Genomic DNA, 20,725 nt, shown 5'->3' on the forward strand with positions numbered 1-20,725 from the left:
CTCTATTACACTTTTTCAGATGCAGGTATTTTGTCATACACTGTGTATTAATGTTTCAATTTCAATTCCAACTTCCAGACAGTCACTAAATTGGCACGTAACTAGTTCACAAACCTGGGGAGTTGGGGAAATCCGGGGGGAGGGGAAACACTGCCTGGGTCCCATTCCTGGCTCCACTGCTGGCTGGGTGACCTTGGGCAATGGATGCTCCCCAGCCCCAGGTGCCGCTGCAAGCGGGCTGCCTGGCGCGGACCTGGCCGGGCGCCCAGCTTTACGGCAACGCGAGGGTTAAACCCTGACCATAAGGCGGGGAGGGGGAGGAGAGGAAAAGGCGCCGGCATCACGTGAGCGGGCGGCTGTCTCGCGCTGGCGACGGGTCGGTGCTAGGACCCAGCCACACGACCCGCTGCGGCGCTCCGGCCCCGCCCTCCTCTGCCGCAGGCCGGAAGCGCTGCGGAGCGGGTCCGTGACGTGGTTTCCGGGGGGGGGGCTTGGAGCCAAGCGCTGGTAGTCACGTGGTGGCGGCCGTCGCTGTGGCCGGGGACTGCTGCCCGTCCCCCTCCGTGGCTTAGCGGGAGCCCGGCGGCTGCAGATGAAGGTGCCGGTGGGAGGACGCCCCGAGTCTGCCCTGCCCCCGCCGCTCTGCCGTCCCGGCTGCACCGGGAGGATGGGAGCGAAATGAGCCCCGAGCCGGAGCCGCCGCCAGCCCCGGCCGGGGAGGCGGAGGCGCCAGCAGCAGCAGCAGCAGCTGCAGCAGCAGCAGCAGGCGGCGAGAAGCGGGGCATCTGCGTCATGCTGGTGAAGAGGATCGGCCTGAAAGCGGGCGGCGGCGGCGGCAGCGCGGTGAGTGCGGGGCGGGGCCGCTTGTGCTGGGGGGCAGGTGGGTGAGACCCTGGCCGCTGCCCAGCCCGGCGCCGGCTCAGTTTCTCAAAGGCGGGTGAGGGAGGGCCGGGGGCCGAGGACGCCGCCCTGGCTGCCGTGGCTCCGGCGGTGTCACTGTGCCAGGGCGGCGGGACCGTGCGGCTGCTTGTGCCGCTGGCCGAGCTGTTCTCCAGCTAAGCGGGGCAGCCCTGTAGCGCGGCGGTTTCCAGCCTTACGTTCTTCATTGTGTATCTATTGTCTGTAGCCTGGGGGAATGAATAGCCGGTCCCTGCTTGGAGCCAGGGCAGTAGCCTGCTCGCTTCTCTTCGTGAGAGCAGCAAATTGTCACTCGGGGCAACTTTCTATGTCTCTGACTCTTAGAAGTTGACTTGGGGAGGGACACAAAGGCGCTAGCCGGAAACAATTTGAATTTAATTTCTGTTCTGAAGTCCTAGAAGGTATCATTGGCAGTGGCATTGGTTAATTGCTCACCGCCTGCGTAATTAAATAACCCCCTTACCCACCGTGCATGGGGAAAATCCAGTTTGTATTTAGGGTGTATTGCATAAACTTTTCTGAAGTTGGGAGTGTCTTTAACAGCGTCCTTCCTAGTAGTTTCCCTTCACTGTGAATGAACTTCCACATATCAAATGTAGGTTAAAATGTTCAGTTGGTTGGAGTAAAAACTCTGTGCAACTTGCTTCTAACTTGTAGTCGGTTTTGCCGCTTCTTTTGTCAAGTGGACCATAATGTTGTAAATAATTGGTGGTGAGTGAATTTGGTTTCAAACCCAATCTGTTGTACTGGCTGAAAAGTTGTACGGAAGGCTTCTGCAGTTGTTCTGCTGCTCACCCCTAACCTTGAGTCACAACACGTTGGTATGAGTTTCTATTACTGTGTTTCATATAAAGGAAGTTGCAGTTTGTGTGAGCCCTGGGTGGATGATATATAAGGAATATTTTGTTTAAGTATATTATGCCCTTAAAATCATCTCCTGTGTTTATCCGCCTATTTTTCACATTTCTATTTTGTGGTAACTTCTCTCTGCCTCCTAGAAGCTGAAGCCATAGAGCTATTATGTACTTTAAAGGATACTGTCAACTTGAAATCCAGTCTATTTAAAAGTAGCTTCAGGTAATAGATCTGCTCCTGAATCTCCCAGCCCATTGTTGTTTCAGCACTTTCCTGTTGTCTTTCTTTCCTAAACTGATTCAGCCTATGGCTATGCCTACATTAGAAATGCTACAGAGGCACCTCTGTAGTGTAGACACTTATTACAGGGATGGAAACGTTCTTCTGTTGATGTAATAGCTACCATTGGAGAAGTGGATTTAAGTCATAGAGTACTTCTAAATTGATCTAGTGGTGTCTGATCTGGTGCTTAGCTCAATTTGACTAAATTGTACAGGTCGTGAAATTTTTCCCCACAGCTCATTTGGACTGGGAAGTAAACAATCAGGCAGCAGCAGAAACAAAACTAAAGCAAATACAGTACAGTACTGTGTTAAATGTAAACTACAAAAAAAAGGGAATGCTTGTTTAAAAAAACTTGACAAAGTAAGGAAACTGTTTCTTTGCTTGTTTCATTTAAATTAAGATGGTTAAAAGCAGCATCAAGTCAATGTTTGTAAACTTTTGAAAAAACAACCAAAATGTTTTGTTCAGAGTTGTGAACATTTCAAAGTTACGAGCAACCTCCATTACAGAGGCATTCATAACTCCGAGGTTCTACTGTATTTTGTTATGTCAGCTGAAGTAATCTCAGCTGAAAACCATGTGATTGTCATATTGCTAGACCTCTGTATGATGAGAGTTTATTGAATGGGGTTATTCAAGCTAAAATAATAAGGACCAAGTCTTTGTGGGTGTGTATTTGCAAAGCTCCCTTTGAGGTTAGCAGGGATAGAGAATAAGATGGAGAATATCTTATTGCCCTTATATAAATCCATAGTACGCCCACATCTTGAATACTGCGTACAGATGTGGTCTCCTCATCTCAAAAAAGATATACTGGCATTAGAAAAGGTTCAGAGAAGGTCAATTAAAATGATTAGGGGTTTGGAATAGGTCCCATGTGAGGCGAGATTAGACTAGGACTTTTCATCTTGGAAAAGAGGAGATTAAGGGGGGATATGATAGAGCAGTGGTTCCCAAACTTGTTCCGCCGAGGGACGTACTGGCCACCGCTTCCAGCAGCTCCCATTGGCCTGGAGCAGTGAACCACGGCCACTGGGAGCTGCGATCAGCTGAACCTGCAGATGCGACAGGTAAACACACCAGCCTGGCTCGCCATGGGCTTTCCCTGCACAAGCAGCGGAACAAGTTTGAGAAATACTGTGATAGAGGTATATAAAACCATGAGTGGTGTGGAGAAAGTGAATAAGGAAAAGTTATTTACTTGTTCTCATAATGTAAGAACTAGGGGCCACCAAATTAAATTAATAGGCAGCAGGTTTAAAATAAGTAAAAGGAAGCTCTTCTTCACACAGTCAACCTATGGAACTCCTTGCCTGAGGAGCTTGTGAAAGCTAGGCCTATAACAGGATGTAAAAGAGAACTAGATAAATTCTTGGAGGGTTAAGTCCATTAATGGCTATTAGCCAGGATGGGTAAGGAATGGTGTCCCTAGCCTCTGTTTGTCAGAGGGTGGAGATGGATGGCAGGAGAGAGATCACTTGATCATTACCTTTTAGGTTCACTTCCTCTGGGGCACCTGGCATTGGCCACTGTCGACAGGCAGGATACTGGGCCGGATGGACCTTTGGTCTGACCCAGTATGGCCATTCTTGGGTCCTAAATACCTGGAAAAATCATTATTCATTTAAAAAATGTGCATATTTACACCCGATATAGACGTTGCTTGTTTAAAGTACAGCATGGTTTCCTGATTTCTTACAGATTAATGCTCAGAGTGTCTGTTGAACTTTCAATTTTAAATTCAGTCTGGCAAATGAAAAATTAAATTGATCAGGATTTATTATTTGCTGAACAAATTGATGCTTTTTTACTTCATTCCCATTCCATAAAGCTCAATGATGAGACATGTACAAAACTGAAAGTGGATTTATTTAAATTTTTTATGCTACTCATTCTCATTAGTAACTGCTGAATTGTGGGAATCTCTACAGTTTTCACCATAGTTTGCTGTTTGTACATGTGGAAGAAGAGTCTTGCAGGTGGTGGTGTACTAAATCTGATCAGAATCATAGGCCAGTGCTATCTAATATACAAGGTGACCAGTGGTGTGAAGACCGTCCCATTATTCCCTGCACATGTAGAATTGAGGACAAAGAAGTCAGGAAGATGGGATTTGGGGAGAGGGAATGAAGAGCAAAAGGAGATTCTGACTAATCTCTTAAAGACAAAATACTTATTGCATTAAAGAGAGCTGAATGTAAGTAAATAGTTTTGTAGTATTACCTCCATGTAAGCAACTGCTGTAGTTGCTTCAAAGATGGATTGCAAAAGGGTGGGGAATCAGTCCATGTACATGAGGGAAGGTGGTCCAAGACTCACTTTTGTTAAGATATAGTTTTCACTATGAAAAGTTTGGGAATCTAAGCCCCTTGGAGATTTGATTAAATGTCTTAAAACAAGTGTTGCCAAACTTTGGAATTAAATTTTCTTTATTTCTAAAGAATGAAACTTGTTACAAAACTTATGTGAGTAAACCCAGCAAACTGATTTAACAGTTGTCTTTAATTCTGTCATTTTGTCATTGGTTAAAGATAAACTGTGAAGAATAACCAACCTTTTTGTACTGTTTTTGTTTTTTGTATGTTGTATATGGATTACTTCAAAAATGATCTTTAAAAGATCAGTCAGTATCTAATCTCTTTAATTTTTGTCTGTTGGTTATAGATTGACAGTTACTATAATTCTTAAACTTGGTTCTCGGCTTATTCAGGGTAAGTTCCTGGCAGGCTGCAAGATGCTTTGTTTACCTGAGCGTCCGCAGGTATAGCTGCTCGCAGCTCCCATTGGCCGCGGTTTGCTGTTCCTGGCCAAGGGGAGCTGTGGGAAGCCGTGAGGGCCGGGCCATCGCTTCCTGCAGATCCCATTGGCTGGGAATGGCGAACCATGGCCAGTGGGAGCTGTGAGCGGCTGTACCTGCGGACACTCAGGTGAACAATGCATCTCACGGCCCTCTAGGGGCTTACCCTGAACAAGCCGCAAACCAAGTTTGGGAACCCTGGCTATACAGTAACTGGGTGTGAATTTTACTATACAACAATCATAAAAATTAACTGTGCACTCTGTTTTTTGCCATTCAGCTGTTCAGACTTGACTTGTTTTCTTTCTTACTACCTCTCAATGTTCTTCAAAGGCTTTGGTGAAAAGGTAGATTTCATATTGGGCTCTGAAAATGTACAGATAGGATCATTTTGAGCTCTCTTAGTGTTCTACAGTCTAGGACCCAACATCAGAAATGATGTTCCTCCAGTTCATGAAAGTTTTATTTTGGACACTTTTTCTGTGGCCCCACTCAATGCAACTGTCTTAATGGGTGGCCTCTGAGGTAGTCTGGTCCAAAATCGTTGATTATTAGTACTAGCACCGTGAATTGGACAACAAAGCGAATGGAGAATGTGGACAACTGGTGTGATGTGTGCTCTGTAGCTTGCTCCAACCTAGACAAACTGCCACATGTTGTACAAGCTAGAGTTTGTTTGTGCCGGCTGACCAACCTGTGAATAAAGCAATAAAGGTCAGAAAGCAGCATTATGGGATCATCTTTGTTTTGCTCTGCGGTTCTGTCCAAGTTTCTTACGTTGTGCATATTACAGTGGTACTTAAGTTACTTTAAATTGCTTTCTCTCCTGTGGGAATGTCTATATCAATATGCCATTTAATTTGCATTAATGACTACTCAGTACTTCACTACTGTTCATGAAAACAAACAGAGCATTTGATATCTGAGATTTTAGACTTGAGTTGCCACCTACCCACAATGTTTGTGGTATGCTGCCTAGGAACTATGTATGCTGAACAAGACTTCCATTGTATCGGAAGTCATTGGTAAAATAACTTGCCTGGAATAATTGAAACAACTCAGGGCTTGAAAAAGCACAACGTTATGATAGTGCGTAACTATCACTAAATTTGATGAGTACTGTGTGTGGTTTACAAATAATAGACATGAACCAATACCAACATGGAAAATTTACTTTCTGATGATAACACAAAAGAGATAAGTTCAGTGTAATTTGAAATACTGAATTAAAGGGGACTGGATGTCTTGCAGGTTCAGTAGCAGAACAGAGAGACTTTGATCTCTGGGTGGCTGGTAGACTACATAAATCAGTGCCTTGTTGTCTCACTTGGGTTCTAAAATGCCTGAAGTGAAGAAACTGCCCTCAGACAGATTTCCAGAGATATTGATGATTTGAAGAAGCATGGAAAAGTACTGTGTGCATCCTTACAGATACTTCCTGGAATTTAGGGTTGAGGCTTTTTAGGAGGACCAGATAGGGAAGCTTGCATAGTTGTTGCCGATACTGTACCTGTTGTGGCTACAGAGCATCAGCACTAGGATCTTTTCGGGAGCAGAAAATTTTATTAAAATAATCCAGAAAAATCATCAGGATTTGAATTGTTATGACTGTGGCATTATCAGGCCATTGTAATATGTATTGTTTAAGATCTTTTGACTGGCAGATTATACATCAGTAAATAAGGAGTCAGAAAAACAATGTAATCTAATTTTTTTTTAAGATTAGAGAAAATGGCACTTGGGTACAAAAATAGATATTACTGAAACAAAATATCATGTCACCTCATTTATTGTATTTCCTCTCTGATCATCCTACAAAATGACTTACTGTAAAGCTTAGCTTCTGAGGAAGCAAGAAGACTCAATGCAAATTATCTAATGCACATGTCACCATTTATATAGCAAGACTCAACTTTTTTACCATCACTCTTCAGCCTCTTCTGTGTTCTTTCTAGGTCACATGTGACTCCTTATAGTAGCTTTCTTTCTCTGTTTAGAAGAAAATGGAAGAAATCCTTTATAAGGAGAGATGTTGGAGAGTCACTAAAATACTGCATCTGTACTAATGATGAAGCTGAGTGGTGCATCCTGTATAGTGGTTATGGGAGCGAAGAATCTGTTTTAATCAGTTGTGAATGCTCAGTGGTAGACCTGAGCATATGCAATTTTTATTAAACATTTTGCGTTTCAGAAGTGTTAGGAGTGGTAGGACATATACAGACTTTTACGAAGATATTGTCCCTTCCTTAAAAAGTTTATAATCTGAAAAAGATAAGTGCTCTACAAAGAATGGGGAAGAGAAATGCAGTTAATGTATATTGAAATAGTATATATTCTTTTAATTAGCAGATTAAATTATTACTAGCCTTTCTTCCTAGCTGTGGATAATTGACTGAATCCTTATAGGCATTTTAGTAGAAGTGGGCCTTCATCTCGATTTAAATTAGGATATGTTAGTTTCTTTGTGGAACATCTTCCCTTTTCTGATCCACATGTAAGGGCAGAGTGGAATAAGAGAAAATTCTGTTAAACTGAATTACTCAGCTGAGAGAGATGCATTCATCAGTAATTAACTTCACAGCTATTTGGTTAGCTGAATCTACAAGTTTATCTCTTTAAACAGAAAGAAATAGTAAGCTGAAGAGACGTAATAGCCATGGAGCAGGGGATGCTGGGGTTCGAAAGTGCAGCCAAACTGATTGGCTCCGGGCTTAAGGAGCTTTTGGCAACTTTGCAGAAGCCTGGACTCCACTGGAGAAGTCTGCAGAGGTTTTAAATGGTAGTGGATATTTACTTGATTAAAATACTTATTTTTTTTAAGGGAATTTCAAGGTTGACGCCTCCCCCCTACCCCTTTTTGTTTCTTTCTAGTTAGGGATGCAAAACTAAATATTCAAGAAGTTTTCTCCTGTGGTATACACAAACGAGCTACAAATGTATCTTCCGTTTCATTAAATGTAAACTAATGTTGTGTATGCTATGAGACAGGAAGTGTAACATGGCCGTTAGCCTGGGAGATCTTGACTTTAGAAATTTTGGTAATATTGCATTAATTCTAGTCTCTCTCTTCTTTTTAAAGCAACTGCATAGATAACTGTTGGTTCTGTACCAAAATAGATACATGGAAGTGTTAATAAATCTTAGTTAACTGAATAAATTGGATAAAGGCACATAAAATTAAAATCTTTAAAATGGTAAGATTTAGTGACACAAGCACAAGCTGGAGTGTTTTGATTTGTGTAAAAAAAAAAATAATAAAATGAAAGCATCTTGAAAATAAATACAGAGTAGGTGATTAGAGAGTTTGAAGTAGTGCTGCGAGTTGCTACTCTGCTGATTGTAGCAGTATGAATACAGGAGAGGTGAGAGATCATCCATAAAGGTAAAAAGCTTCACCTTAAAAATCCCTTAACGGTCAAATTTCTCACTTTTTATTTTCTTAACAGCACATTATCAGGTCACTTAATATAGACAATGTGTTCTTTTGAAAGACAAATAGTGCATGAATACAATGTCTACATCAGTGGAAATACATAACCACACTTAGCTGGTACCAAATGTCTTAATACGTTATATTATTGTCTGGGAAAGAATTCCCAGGAGAGGGAGGAAAAATACTAAAGTTCCTGCAAATGTCAATTAAGATTCATAGACTAAACTCAGTTAAAGTTTTTTCACTATTTAGTGGATTTGAGCAGCCAGTGTGGTGAAAATAAAATGGTTCTGGTTGAACTAAAAGCATCCAACATGGGGAAGGTGCGCTGAAGGGGAACAACACCTAGTATTCTGTGGCCATGATGGAACCCTTTGGCACTAACATAATACAAATGAAATAACTTTGGAAAGGGATATTTAAGGCTTTTGGCATGGGAAACATGAGAGGCGGTTTTTTTTCTTAGCTAGACTGTTAGTTAAAATGTTTTTATTAGCTAGACAATTCAATTAAGATAAGTAAAATGGTTAACAATATTGATGCTGAAATTTGCATTATTATATTGCCAAGTTAAATTTAATGTGTGAAAATTGCTTGGAAAAGAGTTAATGGGTACATGGTTGCTATGAAGCTGTCTGAGGAACAAATGTTGCCAAAAGGGGAATCTGACACCAGTCTGTAACTTTGATCAGAGGAGTTAAATAACCTGCTTCACTTTATCACACTTATCCTGCTATAGTACTTTTTTCAGGGAAATACTAAAAATGTAACCCTCAATAAAGGCTAAAAGTATGGTATTTGAACCACTAATAAAATGAGCTTTATCTTTTTCTTCTCGTACCTGTTCTTGTAATTACAAGTAATGCTCTTCCTCTTATATTATAGAAGTCTTAACAAGCTAGATTTATCCTCTGTAAGAGTTCACTGGGAGTCTAGTCATGTTGAACGGCTGTGTTCTGGTTGAAAATGTTTTTGATGGCATTCTTGGAATGCAGTACTCAAGTCACAGGCAACACGTTAAAATGAATGTTTTGTGAATTTACTGTCCTATCTTTCACAGAAAGAAATTTAACTTTGGGGAGGAGAGGGGGAAAGGAGTACTTGTGGCACCTTAGAGACTAACCAATTTATTTGAGCATAAGCTTTTGTGAGCTACAGCTCGTTTCACCAGATGCATTCAGTGGAAAACACAGTGGGGAGATTAATATACAGGGAGAACATGAAACAATGAGTGTTACCATACACACTGTAAGGAGAGTGATCACTTAAGGTGAGCTATTACCAGCAGGAGAGTGGGGGTGAGGGGGGAACCTTTTGTAGTGATGATCAAGGTGGGCCATTTCCAGCAGTTGACAAGATCCTCTGAGGAACAGTGGAGGGAGGGGGAAATAAACATGGGGAAATAGTTTTACTTTCTGTAATGACCCATCCGCTCCCAGTCTCTATTCAATCCTAAGTTAATTGTATCCAGTTTGCAAATTAATTCCAATTCAGCAGTCTCTTGTTGGAGTCTGTTTTTGAAGTTTTTTTGTTGAAGAGAAGTGTGGTAGAATGGAGCTTTGCTTTTGTTTGATATTTTTAACATCTTGGTTAGGTTAAGTTAGGATTTTTTAATTTTGCCCAATAATGCTGACTGGCTAATAACTTTGGTCATTGGTTCATTGTTTGGTATTAATGAGAGAGGGGGATTTTGTGTCATGTACATGTACTTTTCTTCTTCACTGATTTTGCAGCTGTGTGTTGAAAGATGGTTTCGTTTTTCTTTATCGTAGCTCTTGCTCTACACTTTCTCAGTACATAAATTCCAATAACTTATACAAGAAATACGAATCACGGTATGGCAGGAAAATACTTTTATCTGAAATTTCCTCAGGTCACTAGGAGCATTAAACTTTTAACATATTAACTCTTCAAAATGTTGTGACGGAGACAAGGAAAATAATCTACACTCTGGTTCAGGTGATTATCCAAATCACTTTGATTCTTTCAATGCCACACTTAAATTCATGTGTTCTTTCTCATCTGCTGCTATAACTCCATTTCTGGTTTTCCTTTAAGATTTGGCTGTGAGGAGCCTATCCTTTATCTTCCAGTTGCAAGAATTCTGAAGCTTTGTTACATTTTAAACTCATATCCATTTGTATTTCTTAGATCTGTCTCAACCTACTTCCCAGTTTAAAAAATGAGTTACACAAATTCTCATTCTGTTACAAGATACCAGAGCTGTATGTTTCACTATTTTGATTACTAGTACGGTGCTTCTCCTTTCTGGGGAAGTTCTCCTTTTAGAGGTCTTGTTAAATTCAATGTTCGGCGAAGTTCCTCTGAAGTATTGCAATTTTGAGTCCTGTAGAGAATTTCCAAGACACATGGTTTGGAAGTATCTTGATTGTGACAAGAAAGAACTGAAAACTCTCCTTTTGTGTAATGAAAATGCTTTGTGATGTGGCCTATTCATTTTACCACACTTTAAATATTTACAACTACTGTGTAAATTTTCAGTATAACCACTTGAATACCCTGTCCTGAAAACACCTGAGGCAGGTGCTTAACTTTTCTATGATGAGTAGTCCTACTGATTTTAAATAGAAAGGCTCATGGTGGTAAAGTGAAACATGCAGCAGTGATTGCAGGATTGGTATTAAGAGACACCTGGCTGCGGGACGCTGGCTGTGAATATGATGTTATGGATTATGTATATAATCTATCAGTGTACCTTATTTCAAAGCTAGATGTCTGATTTTTGCCTGCTTTGACAGATACCGAACTTAATTTGTTGTGTATGTGTGCTTTTGGGAGAAGAGGTATGCAACAGCAAACAACCTGACCATCGGCTGTTGTTAAATTTTTATCAATTACTATAGATTTATACACTTGATGTCTACTCTAGGGAATTGTTTTAAAATCCCACCCATGACATGGTTCATCTGAACAGCGTGTTTAAGTGAACTAACATGGTAATAAAAGTGCCTTGTCATAGGCTCTGATTAAAGCACATTTACAATCAGACGGTTCCCCTGGTATATCAAAGCCATTGAGCAGAGGAGGAACAGCAAATCCATAACTATATTATGCGTTTTCATCATTAAGTGCTCTGTAAACATGAGTTAATGAAGCCTTAAAACACCCCCTCTGTGGTCAATACTTGAACTGTTTTACAGATGTTGTAGTTAAGACAGAGGGGAAGGAGTCTGTATCGGAGCCAGTAGAGCAACAAGTTCCTGGGTCTCTAATCCTTTGAGATCTCTTTCTCTCTACAGAGTTGTATACCTTTTTATGGCCATATGATTAAAATTGGAGAAAGTCTTAGTTGGTGCTTATGTAAAGATATGAGGTAAATTGTTCCAAGTTGAAAAAATATATTGAAATAGTGAGCCACGAAAAAACTCTAATCACATGTTCAAATCTGTTGAGATTGAGAACTTCAATGCAGTTATTCAAGATGGAATATAGTAGTCTTTCTAATATGTAGCAAAGCACAGGTTGTAATTTAGTGCCTTTAATACCATGGAGCTAAATATACCAAATGGAGAACGATAGAGAAATTTAAAGGTCTACATATACCATGTCATGTTGCTATTTATGATGAAATCAGTTGATAAAGATCGCTGTTGCTCATTTCTATGAACATATGTAGGACTTGAAAATCACCTACTTGCTACTCGTGGATGGACAGCTGTGCCTGTTGATTTAGGGTGCTGAAGCCATCAACTTCTGCAGAACTTAGGCTTTCATTTATTTTTGTCATGTTTCTATCCATTAGGCATGTGGTGCTCTGCAGTGTTGCCTTTCTGATACTGAAGATAGACTACTGTAGTGCCTCTGCTGTTCAAACTAAGTAGCTTGTAAGAATGATTTGTTTCACTTGGGCAGAACAAAAACTTCTGGACAGTGATGAAACCGAAGGGAAAAATAAATTTAATTCTGCTGCTGCTTGCTAATCTACAAGCAGCAGAAGTGATGGGAGCTGGAGTTATTCATAGGAATAAAAAAGGAGACTGGAGGTGGGATAGAAGAGTAGAAACTTTTCTCCTGACATAGAGGAAGGTTTAAGAGTGGGGAGGTGTTTCTCCTAATCAACTGGAGGTTGAGGAAGCAGGTCTTCAGATATGCTAGAGTAACTCCTGAGGAAGGTTCATGGGCAGTACTCTTAGACCAGTGGTTCTCAAACTGTTTACCACTGTGGGTCACGTATACAGCCTACAATGTGTTATGTGGCCCGCACCCAATGCTACCTGTATGGCCCTTATGATGTCACATGGGCTGCAGCCGTGCTGACTGGGCCACAAGGGGCCCATGGGCCACAGGTTGAGAACCACTGTCTTAGACAAATCTAAGAAGCCGCCTCCTTCTCTGAGTGCGGAAGCTTAGCTTCTTCCTAGGGCATTGCCCCTAGACCTCATTGTTGGATCTGCTCACTCCCCTCCACAAATCATTCATACTGCCTATAGCTGTTAGGTTTAGAAAGCTAAAGCAACATATCAAATGGGGAATGGCGGGTGGCTTCAGGTTAGGGCTTTAGTGGTCCTTTAGAGTAGTGGGAAGGGAAGGTTTTTTTATGTTGTGATCAATTTCTCTTACCTTGGTTACTTGGCTCATTCAGATCACCTTTAAAGTGTTTGGGTTTTTTAAATTGTAGGTCACCTTGAAAGCTTTTTACTGTTTCAAAATGTTACGTAAATTGGGAAGTCACTTCAAAAGATATGCATTATTCATATTTAAATATCCTTTTATTTTTAGCAACAAGGTATTGGTCGACCAAGTGTGTACCATGCTGTGGTGGTCATATTCCTGGAATTCTTTGCATGGGGACTATTGACAACTCCCATGCTAAAAGTAAGTATTGCCAATCTGTTTCTCTTTCCCTATGATGATGTCACAGATCAGTTTGTTTACTTTGGAGAGCCTGTTCATACTCTCTGGGGGCTCTGGTTTTAAATGAGGTTTGTTTGTTTTTTTTATTCCCCAGTGTCTTAATAAAGCAATTTGAGGTCTCTGACTCTTTTTGCTTATATCAGGTCATCACTATTTGTACAGTTGGTATTCTGCTAAATGGGATCACAGCTGGATTGTCAGAGGGACTGCAAGTCTGATCTGCAATTCATTGGTAGAGCACCTATGGTGCTGTATCTTCAGTCAGTGTTGTCAAATCCTCATTTTTATAAGAGCAAAAAGTATTTAAAAGGAAAAAATTAACTGCAGAGGTTTTGTTTTATAATATAAAGACTATAACTAATCATGGGCAGTGAATATTATAATTTTTACTGAAATGTGGGTGGTTATATCAACATAAAATTTGCAGTAAAATTTATTAAAGATCTTCATGTTAGAGTAGATTTTTACAGCTGCTTAAACCCTTATAGAAGGCAGCTACTCTCCAGATGATTAGATCATTTAAAGGTTTGGCAACAGGATATGGAGCCTTGTATCTTCAGGTTAGAGATGTAAATTTTTTCCAAATCAAGACTGCTTAAGGGCTGGTCTACACAGAGAACTTATATTGGCATAACTACTGTCTCTGAGGGGTCTGAAAAATCCACAAGCTGAGGTATGTGGTGTGGTTATTGTGACTTAGCACTGTCTACAGCAGGGGTTATGTTGATAGAACATTTCTTCCTGTGACCTAGCAACTGCCTCTCCAGGGGGTGGATTAATGACTGTGATGGGAGAATCCTTTTGTGACTGTAATGAGTGTAGCACTTTAGTGTAGACAGCAGTGCAGCTGCAGCTCTGCCGCTGTAGTGTTTTAAGTGTAGATACGCTCTGAGTTATCAAACGGCATCTTAATGATAAAGATATGCTAGTATTTCAGGCTATGGCTACACTTGCACATGTAGAGCGCTGTGAATTAAACCCGCCTTAGTAGAGCGCTGTAGGGAAAGCGCTGCAGTCTGTCCACACTGACAGCTGTGTCAACTTGCTGAGGGTGCAATCCACACCATCCTCCAGATCGTTAATGAAGATACTGAACAAAACCAGCCTGAGGACTGACCCATGCGGCACTCCACTTGATACCGGCTGCCAACTAGACATGGAGCCATTGATCACTACCCATTGAGCCCGACAATCTAGCCAGCTTTCTATCCACCTTATAGTCCATTCATCCAGCCCGTAGTACTTTAACTTGCTGGCGAGAATACTGTGGGAGACTGTGTCAAAAGCTTTGCTAAAGTCAAGGAACAACACGTCCACTGTTTTCCCCTCATCCACAGAGCCAGTTATCTCGTCATAGAAGGCAATTAGATTAGTCAGGCATGACTTGCCCTTGTTGAATCCATGCTTACTGTTCCTGATCACTTTCCTCTCTTCTAAATGCTTCAGAATTGATTCGTTGAGGACCTGCTCCATGATTTTTCCAGGGACTGAGGTGAGTCTGACTGGCCTGAGTTCCCAGTATCCTCCTTCTTCCCTTTTTTAAAGATGGGCACTACATTAGCCCTTTTCAAGTCGTCCGGGACCTCCTCCGATCGCCATGAGTTTTCAAAGATAATGGCCAATGGCTCTGCAATCGCATCCACCAACTCCTTTAGCACTCTCGGATGCAGCACATCTGGCCCCATGGATTTGTGCTTGTCCAGCTTTTCTAAATAGTCCCGAACCACAGAGTGCTGTTTGTCTCCTCCCCATGCTGTGCTGCCCAGTGCAGCAGTGTGGGAGCTGACCTTGTTCGTGAAGACGGAGGCAAAAAAAGCATTAAGTACATTAGCTTTTTCCACATCCTCTGTCACTAGGTTGCCTCCCTCATTCAGTAAGGGGCCCACGCATTCCTTGACTTTCTTCTTGTTGCTAACCCTTACCTGAAGAAACCCTTCTTGTTACTCTTAACATCTCTTGCTAGCTGCAACTCTAGGTGTGATTTGGCCTTCCTGATTTCACTCCTGCATACCCGAGCAATATTTTTATACTCTTCCCTGGTCATTTGTCCAATCTTCCACTTCTTGTAAGCTTCTTTTTTGTGCTTAAGATCAGCAAGGATTTCACAGTTAAGCCAAGCTGGTCTCCTACCATATTTACTATTCTTTCTACACATCGGGATGGTTTGTCCCTGTAACCTCAATAAGGATTCTTTAAAATTCAGCCAGCTCTCCTGGACTCCTTTCCCCCTCATGTTGTTCTCCCAGGGGATCCTGCCCATCAGTTCCCTGAGGGAGTCAGTCTGCTTTTCTGAAGTCCAGGGTCTGAATTCTGCTGCTCTCCTTTCTTCCCTGTGTCAGGATCCTGAACTCGACCATCTCATGGTCACTGCCTCCCAGGTTTCCATCCACTTTTGCTTCCCCTACTAATGCTTCCCGGTTTGTGAGCAGCAGGTCAAGAAGAGCTCTGCCCCTAGTTGGTTCCTCCAGCACTTGCACCAGGAAATTGTCCCCTACACTTTCCAAAAACTTCCTGGATTGTCTGTCCACCGCTATATTGCTCTCCCAGCAGATAATCAGGGTGACTGAAATCTCCCATGAGAACCAGGGCCTGCGATCTAGTAACTTCTGTTAGTTGCTGGAAGAAAGCCTCGTCCACCTCATCCCCCTGATCCGGTGGTCTATAATAGACCCTCACCACAACATCATCCTTGTTGCTCACACTTCTGAACTTAATCCAGAGACGCTCAGGTTTTTCTGCAGTTTCATACCGGAGCTCTGAGCAGTCATACTGCTCTCTTACATACAATGCAACTCCCCCACCTTTTCTGCCCTGCCTGTCCTTCCTGAACAGTTTATATCCATCCACAACAGTACTCCAGTCATGTGAGTTATCCCACCAAGTCTCTGTTGTTCCAGTCACATCATAATTCCTTGACTGTGCCAGGACTTCCAGTTCTCCCTGCTTCTTTCCCAGGCTTCTTGCATTTGGGTATAGGCACTTTAGAGAACTTGCTGTTTGTCCTGCTTTTAGTATGAGGCAGGAGCCCTCCCCTTTCGCGCTCTCCTCCTCGTGATTCCTCCCAGTATCCCATGTCCCCACTTACCTTGGTGCTTTGATCTCCTTCCCCTGGTGAATCTAGTTTAAAGCCCTCCCCACATTATATTGAACACTGTCCTCACGTTTTCCACAGGAGTTCATCCTGGAAGATATCTTGCTGCTGAGGGTGACCAGGGAAGTAAGAGAGGGTCTTCTACAACTCATAGATATTAAGGTCAGAAGGGACCATTATGATCATCTAGTCCGACCTCCTGCACAGCGCAGGCCACAGAATCTCACCCACCCACTCCTGCAAAAAACCTCACCTATGTCTGACTGCTGCAATGTGGCTTCCGCCCTGGCCCATATGCAGCTTGCCTGTGTGCAGCGCTGGTCCCCCCGCCCCTCACGCACAGTGGTGCGGACAAATTAGCCTTACTGGGACGAGGACAACAGTGGCTCTACCAAAAAACCTGCGCAAGCGCATTGCCCAAGTTCTGGCTGAGACCTTTGAAGAGATCACTGAGGCTGATTACTGCGATATGAGAGAGCACATCAACGACCTGTTCCGCATCTAGGCATGCACGCAGCCCTAACCCTCCTCGCCCCAAGAGCCGGCACGAAATAACTTCCTTCCCAAAATAAAAGCCGCTTACCGGAAACCTCCTCTGGTGTTTGTCCTTCCCCCAAGCACTGGCCGGTGCGACTGGCTGCCTTCCTCCTGGCTTGAGAACAGCTCCTGGCTGCACGCATCTAGGGATTCCGGGGTGTTTTCCTACGCCAGAGCACCCTTGTTCCCGCTTTGCTGCTCCTCCTCCTCCTGCCTTGCTGAACTGGGCTCAGAAGTGTCCATGGTGGTACTCTGCATGGAGGTGGGGTCGCCCCCAAGTATTGCGTCCCGCTCTTTGTAAAAACGGCAGGTCACGGGTGCAGCACCGGAGCGACTGTTTGCCTCTCCGGCTTTGCAGTAAGCATTCCGCAGCTTCTTCACTTTAAGCCTGTACTGCAGTGCATCCCGGTCATGGCTCCTTTCCATCATGTCCCTTGATATCTGTTCGAAGGTATTGTAATTCCTGCGGCTGGAGCACAGCTGGGACTGGACAGCTTCCTCGCCCCAAACACTGATGAGGTCCAGCACCTCGCCATTGCTCCATACTGGGGATTACTTGGTGCGTGGAGGCCTGGTCACCTGGGAAGGTTCGCTGAGAGCACTCCACGCCTGGCTGAGCAAACTGAAAGGGGATTTTCAAAATTCCCAGAGAATTTAAAGGGTGGGGTCTGACAGTTGGTCACCCTGAGGGCAGACAGGAGAGTTCAAAGTGATGACCAGAATGGGTAGAACAGGCATTGTGGGACACTTTCGGAGGCCGATCACAGCGCAATAACAGACCAGGGTGTCCACGCTTGCGCTGCAGCGCTGCAGCGGTGGCGCCGCAAACGTTATTCCACTCAGCGAGGTGGAGTACCAGCAGTGCTGTAGCTGCGGAGACAGAGCGCTCTACGTACCTTGCCAGTGTGGACGGGTAGTGAGGTAGTGTGCCCGGGGCTCCTTTATTGCTCTGTAACTCGCAAGTGTACCAAGCCCTCAGTCTTGTTTCTCATTGAAAAGTGTCCATACAACATCTTGGTCATCTTTCAATAGATTCAAGATTCAAAGAGCATGAAACCCAACATTACTTTGTTCCCTAGGAGGGTCCCCTCCAGAATGGTGGTGGTGTATATTGTCATGACAATGAAATTAAGCTTTTTATTTGATACCTTTTGCTACATAGGCTCTTTAGATAGAAGGCTTAGGCTTCCAGTCCTGTTAATCTCAATGCTCTTCGCCAGCACTAAATTCACTTTTAACGGTATTAACAACAAAAAGCTAACTACGTGTGGAAGGGACATCAAGTCCAGCCCCCTGTGCTGAGGCGGGACCAAGTAAACCTAGACCATCCCTGACATCTGTTTGTCCTGTCAGTTTTTAAAAACCTCCAGTGATGGGGATTCTACAACCTCCCTTGGAACCCTATTCCAGAGTTTAACTCCCTTTGTTGTTAGTTTTTCCTAATAGCTAACCTAAAATTCCCTTGCTGTAGATAAAGCCCATTACTTCTTGTCCTTCCTTCAGTGCACATGGATAATTGATCACAGTCCTCTTTATAACAGCCCTTAACATATTTAAAGACTGTTATCATGGCCCGCCTCAGTTTTCTTTTCTCAAGGCTAAACATGTCCATTTTTTTAAACCTCTTCTCATGGTTCAGGTTTTCTAAATCTTTTCTCATGTTTGTTTGCTCTCCACTGGACGCTCTCCAGTTTGTCCACATTGTTCCTAAAGTGTGGTGCCCAGAACTGGACTCCAGCTGAGGCCTGATTGAGGCTGAGTAGAGTGGGGCAGTTACCTCCCATGTTTTGCAACACTCCTATTAATACATCCCAGAATGTTATCCTTTTTCCCAATTGCATTGCATTGTTGACTCCTATTGTGATCCACTATAACCCCCAGATCCCTTTTTGCAGTACTACTAACTGGTAATCCCCCATTTTGTAGCTGTGCATTTGATGTTTCTTTCCGAGTTGCAGACAAATGCAAGCACTATATCAAATTTCATCTTGTTAAAATCAGACCAATTCTCCAATTTTTCAAGGTCAGTTTGAATTCTAATTCTGTACTCCAAAGTGCTTGCAACTCCTTCCAATTTGGGGTCATCTGCAGATTTTATAAGAATACTCTCCACTCCATTATTCAAGTCATTTATGAAAATATTGAACATTTCAGACCCAGGACAGACCCCTCTGGGATGCCATTAGGTATGCCCTCCCTATGTTGCAGCAAACCATAACTACTTGTTGAGTGTGGTCTTTCAACTAGTTGTGCACCCACCTTTTAGTAACTTCATCTAGATCGCATTTCCCTAGTTTTCTAGAATGTCATGTGGGACTGTTAGAAGCCTTACTAGAATGAAAATAAATCATGTCTACAACCTCCCCACTAGGCCAATAATTCTGTCACTGAAAAAGATTGGTTTGGCATGATTTGTTCCTGACAAATCTATGCTGGCTATTCTTTATAATCTTCTTCTTCTTCTCCTCTAGATACCTATGAATTGATTTGTTTAATAATTTCTTCCAGTATCTTTCCAGATATCAAAGTTAGGCTGACTATAATTCTCTGGGTCCTTTTTTCTTTTGTCTAAAGATAGCTACTTTGTACCTCCAGTCCCCTCAGACCTCAACCATCGTCCATGAGTTATGTTAGAAAGAATCACATAGATTTAGTAAAATCAGAGTGTTTTTTAAACATCTAATTTACTTCCTACAGTTTTCTACCAAAACCAACTAAATATAAGAGAGAAAAGTGGTTGATTCCGAAGTCTGGGACTTCCATCGGAGTGGTGATTGCTTCATAGGAAAAAAAACTTGAGATATTCTGTTTAAAGATAATTATTTGATTTCTACTTTTGCTGGGCTTCTTCCTTTATTTTTATGATGAGAGACTTGCAAGAAGTTGGGATCTTTTTAAAAGCTGCTCTGCTGTCCCTCTTCTCCACCTGGAGTCCTAATTTTCTGTTTATGATTTAAAAGATTAATTAAAAGCAGAAGCTGATGAAAAGTTGATTTTAAATAGCCCTGGTAATAAAAGAGGAGACGCATGAAAAACATAATCCTATCAGCAGAATTATCTCTAGAAAGAAAGCTATTAATGTGGCATAAACTGTGGCATAATGCTGGTTTTTGGTATGTGTTCAATATACATATAAATAACTTTTATGGATGTTGCCAACCCTGGTATAGAAGTATATGGATGCATTTTATTTGACATTTTGTGAAGAGGTTTAAAAATTATGATGATTTAAACAAGTAACATCCAGTTCTCTTCCTAACACTAATCCATAAAACTTTTATATGCACTTGTCCCCTTCTAATAGACAAAGCTAAGTTATAGATATTGGTAAAATGCCTCATGGGTAATATTCTAGCAATAGCTTCTATCTGCATAACTGTTAGAGACCCAACAGGCTCTTTACTCATCGCAGTATAGTTGGCTATACAAATTGTAGATCTTCTTTTTTTTTTTTTTTTTTTTTTTACTAAGTTACTAACTTTTCAACATCCTTTCAAATAGTTTGTCATCCTGCTAATAAGAATAATTATAATCAAATTAGACTGAAAATGGTGTTTACCTAATATAGCAGTGCTTAAGCCAGTTATTCTGGTATAATTGTACTACAGTATTTTGGTGTAACTATACTGGTATATTAGTATGAACCCTGACTGGACACAGTGATTCCAGGATTAAGAATGGCTTTTTTCCTCTGATGTAGTTTAAATCTCTTCCCATGAGATAAATAGAAGGAAAAACACTTTTATCCTGGAATAGATGCCTGCTCAAGGATTATATTAGTATAAATATATTAGCTTAAATTCATATCTTAGCTTAAACCAGTATAATTTACTCCTGTACACAAACCCTAAGAGTTCTGCTGTGAGTCTGATAGATAAATTTTTAACAAGGCTTGGTGAAGCTGTGTTTGTATTAGTACACTCCTTATTAGTGA

The 20,725-nt window shown here is 42.1% G+C and overlaps 1 protein-coding gene across 2 annotated transcripts in view; it reads left to right on the forward strand.

Annotated features, from left to right (window-relative positions):
• The first annotated feature begins 330 nt into the window (after positions 1-330).
• MFSD14B (major facilitator superfamily domain containing 14B) overlaps positions 331-20,725 on the forward strand; it is a 45,238-nt gene continuing 24,843 nt past the window's right edge. The window contains exons 1-2 of one of the 2 annotated variants that reach the window (XM_038402635.2): positions 331-843; positions 13,029-13,124. In XM_038402635.2, coding sequence (XP_038258563.1) covers positions 679-843; positions 13,029-13,124 — 261 coding nt within the window. In that variant the 5' untranslated portion in view covers positions 331-678. The remainder of the gene's footprint in view (positions 844-13,028; positions 13,125-20,725) is intronic. The other variant, XM_043514498.1, reaches the window with a different exon arrangement.

The sequence above is a fragment of the Dermochelys coriacea genome, chromosome 5 (assembly GCF_009764565.3).
Source record: "Dermochelys coriacea isolate rDerCor1 chromosome 5, rDerCor1.pri.v4, whole genome shotgun sequence".
NCBI lineage: Eukaryota > Metazoa > Chordata > Testudines > Dermochelyidae > Dermochelys > Dermochelys coriacea.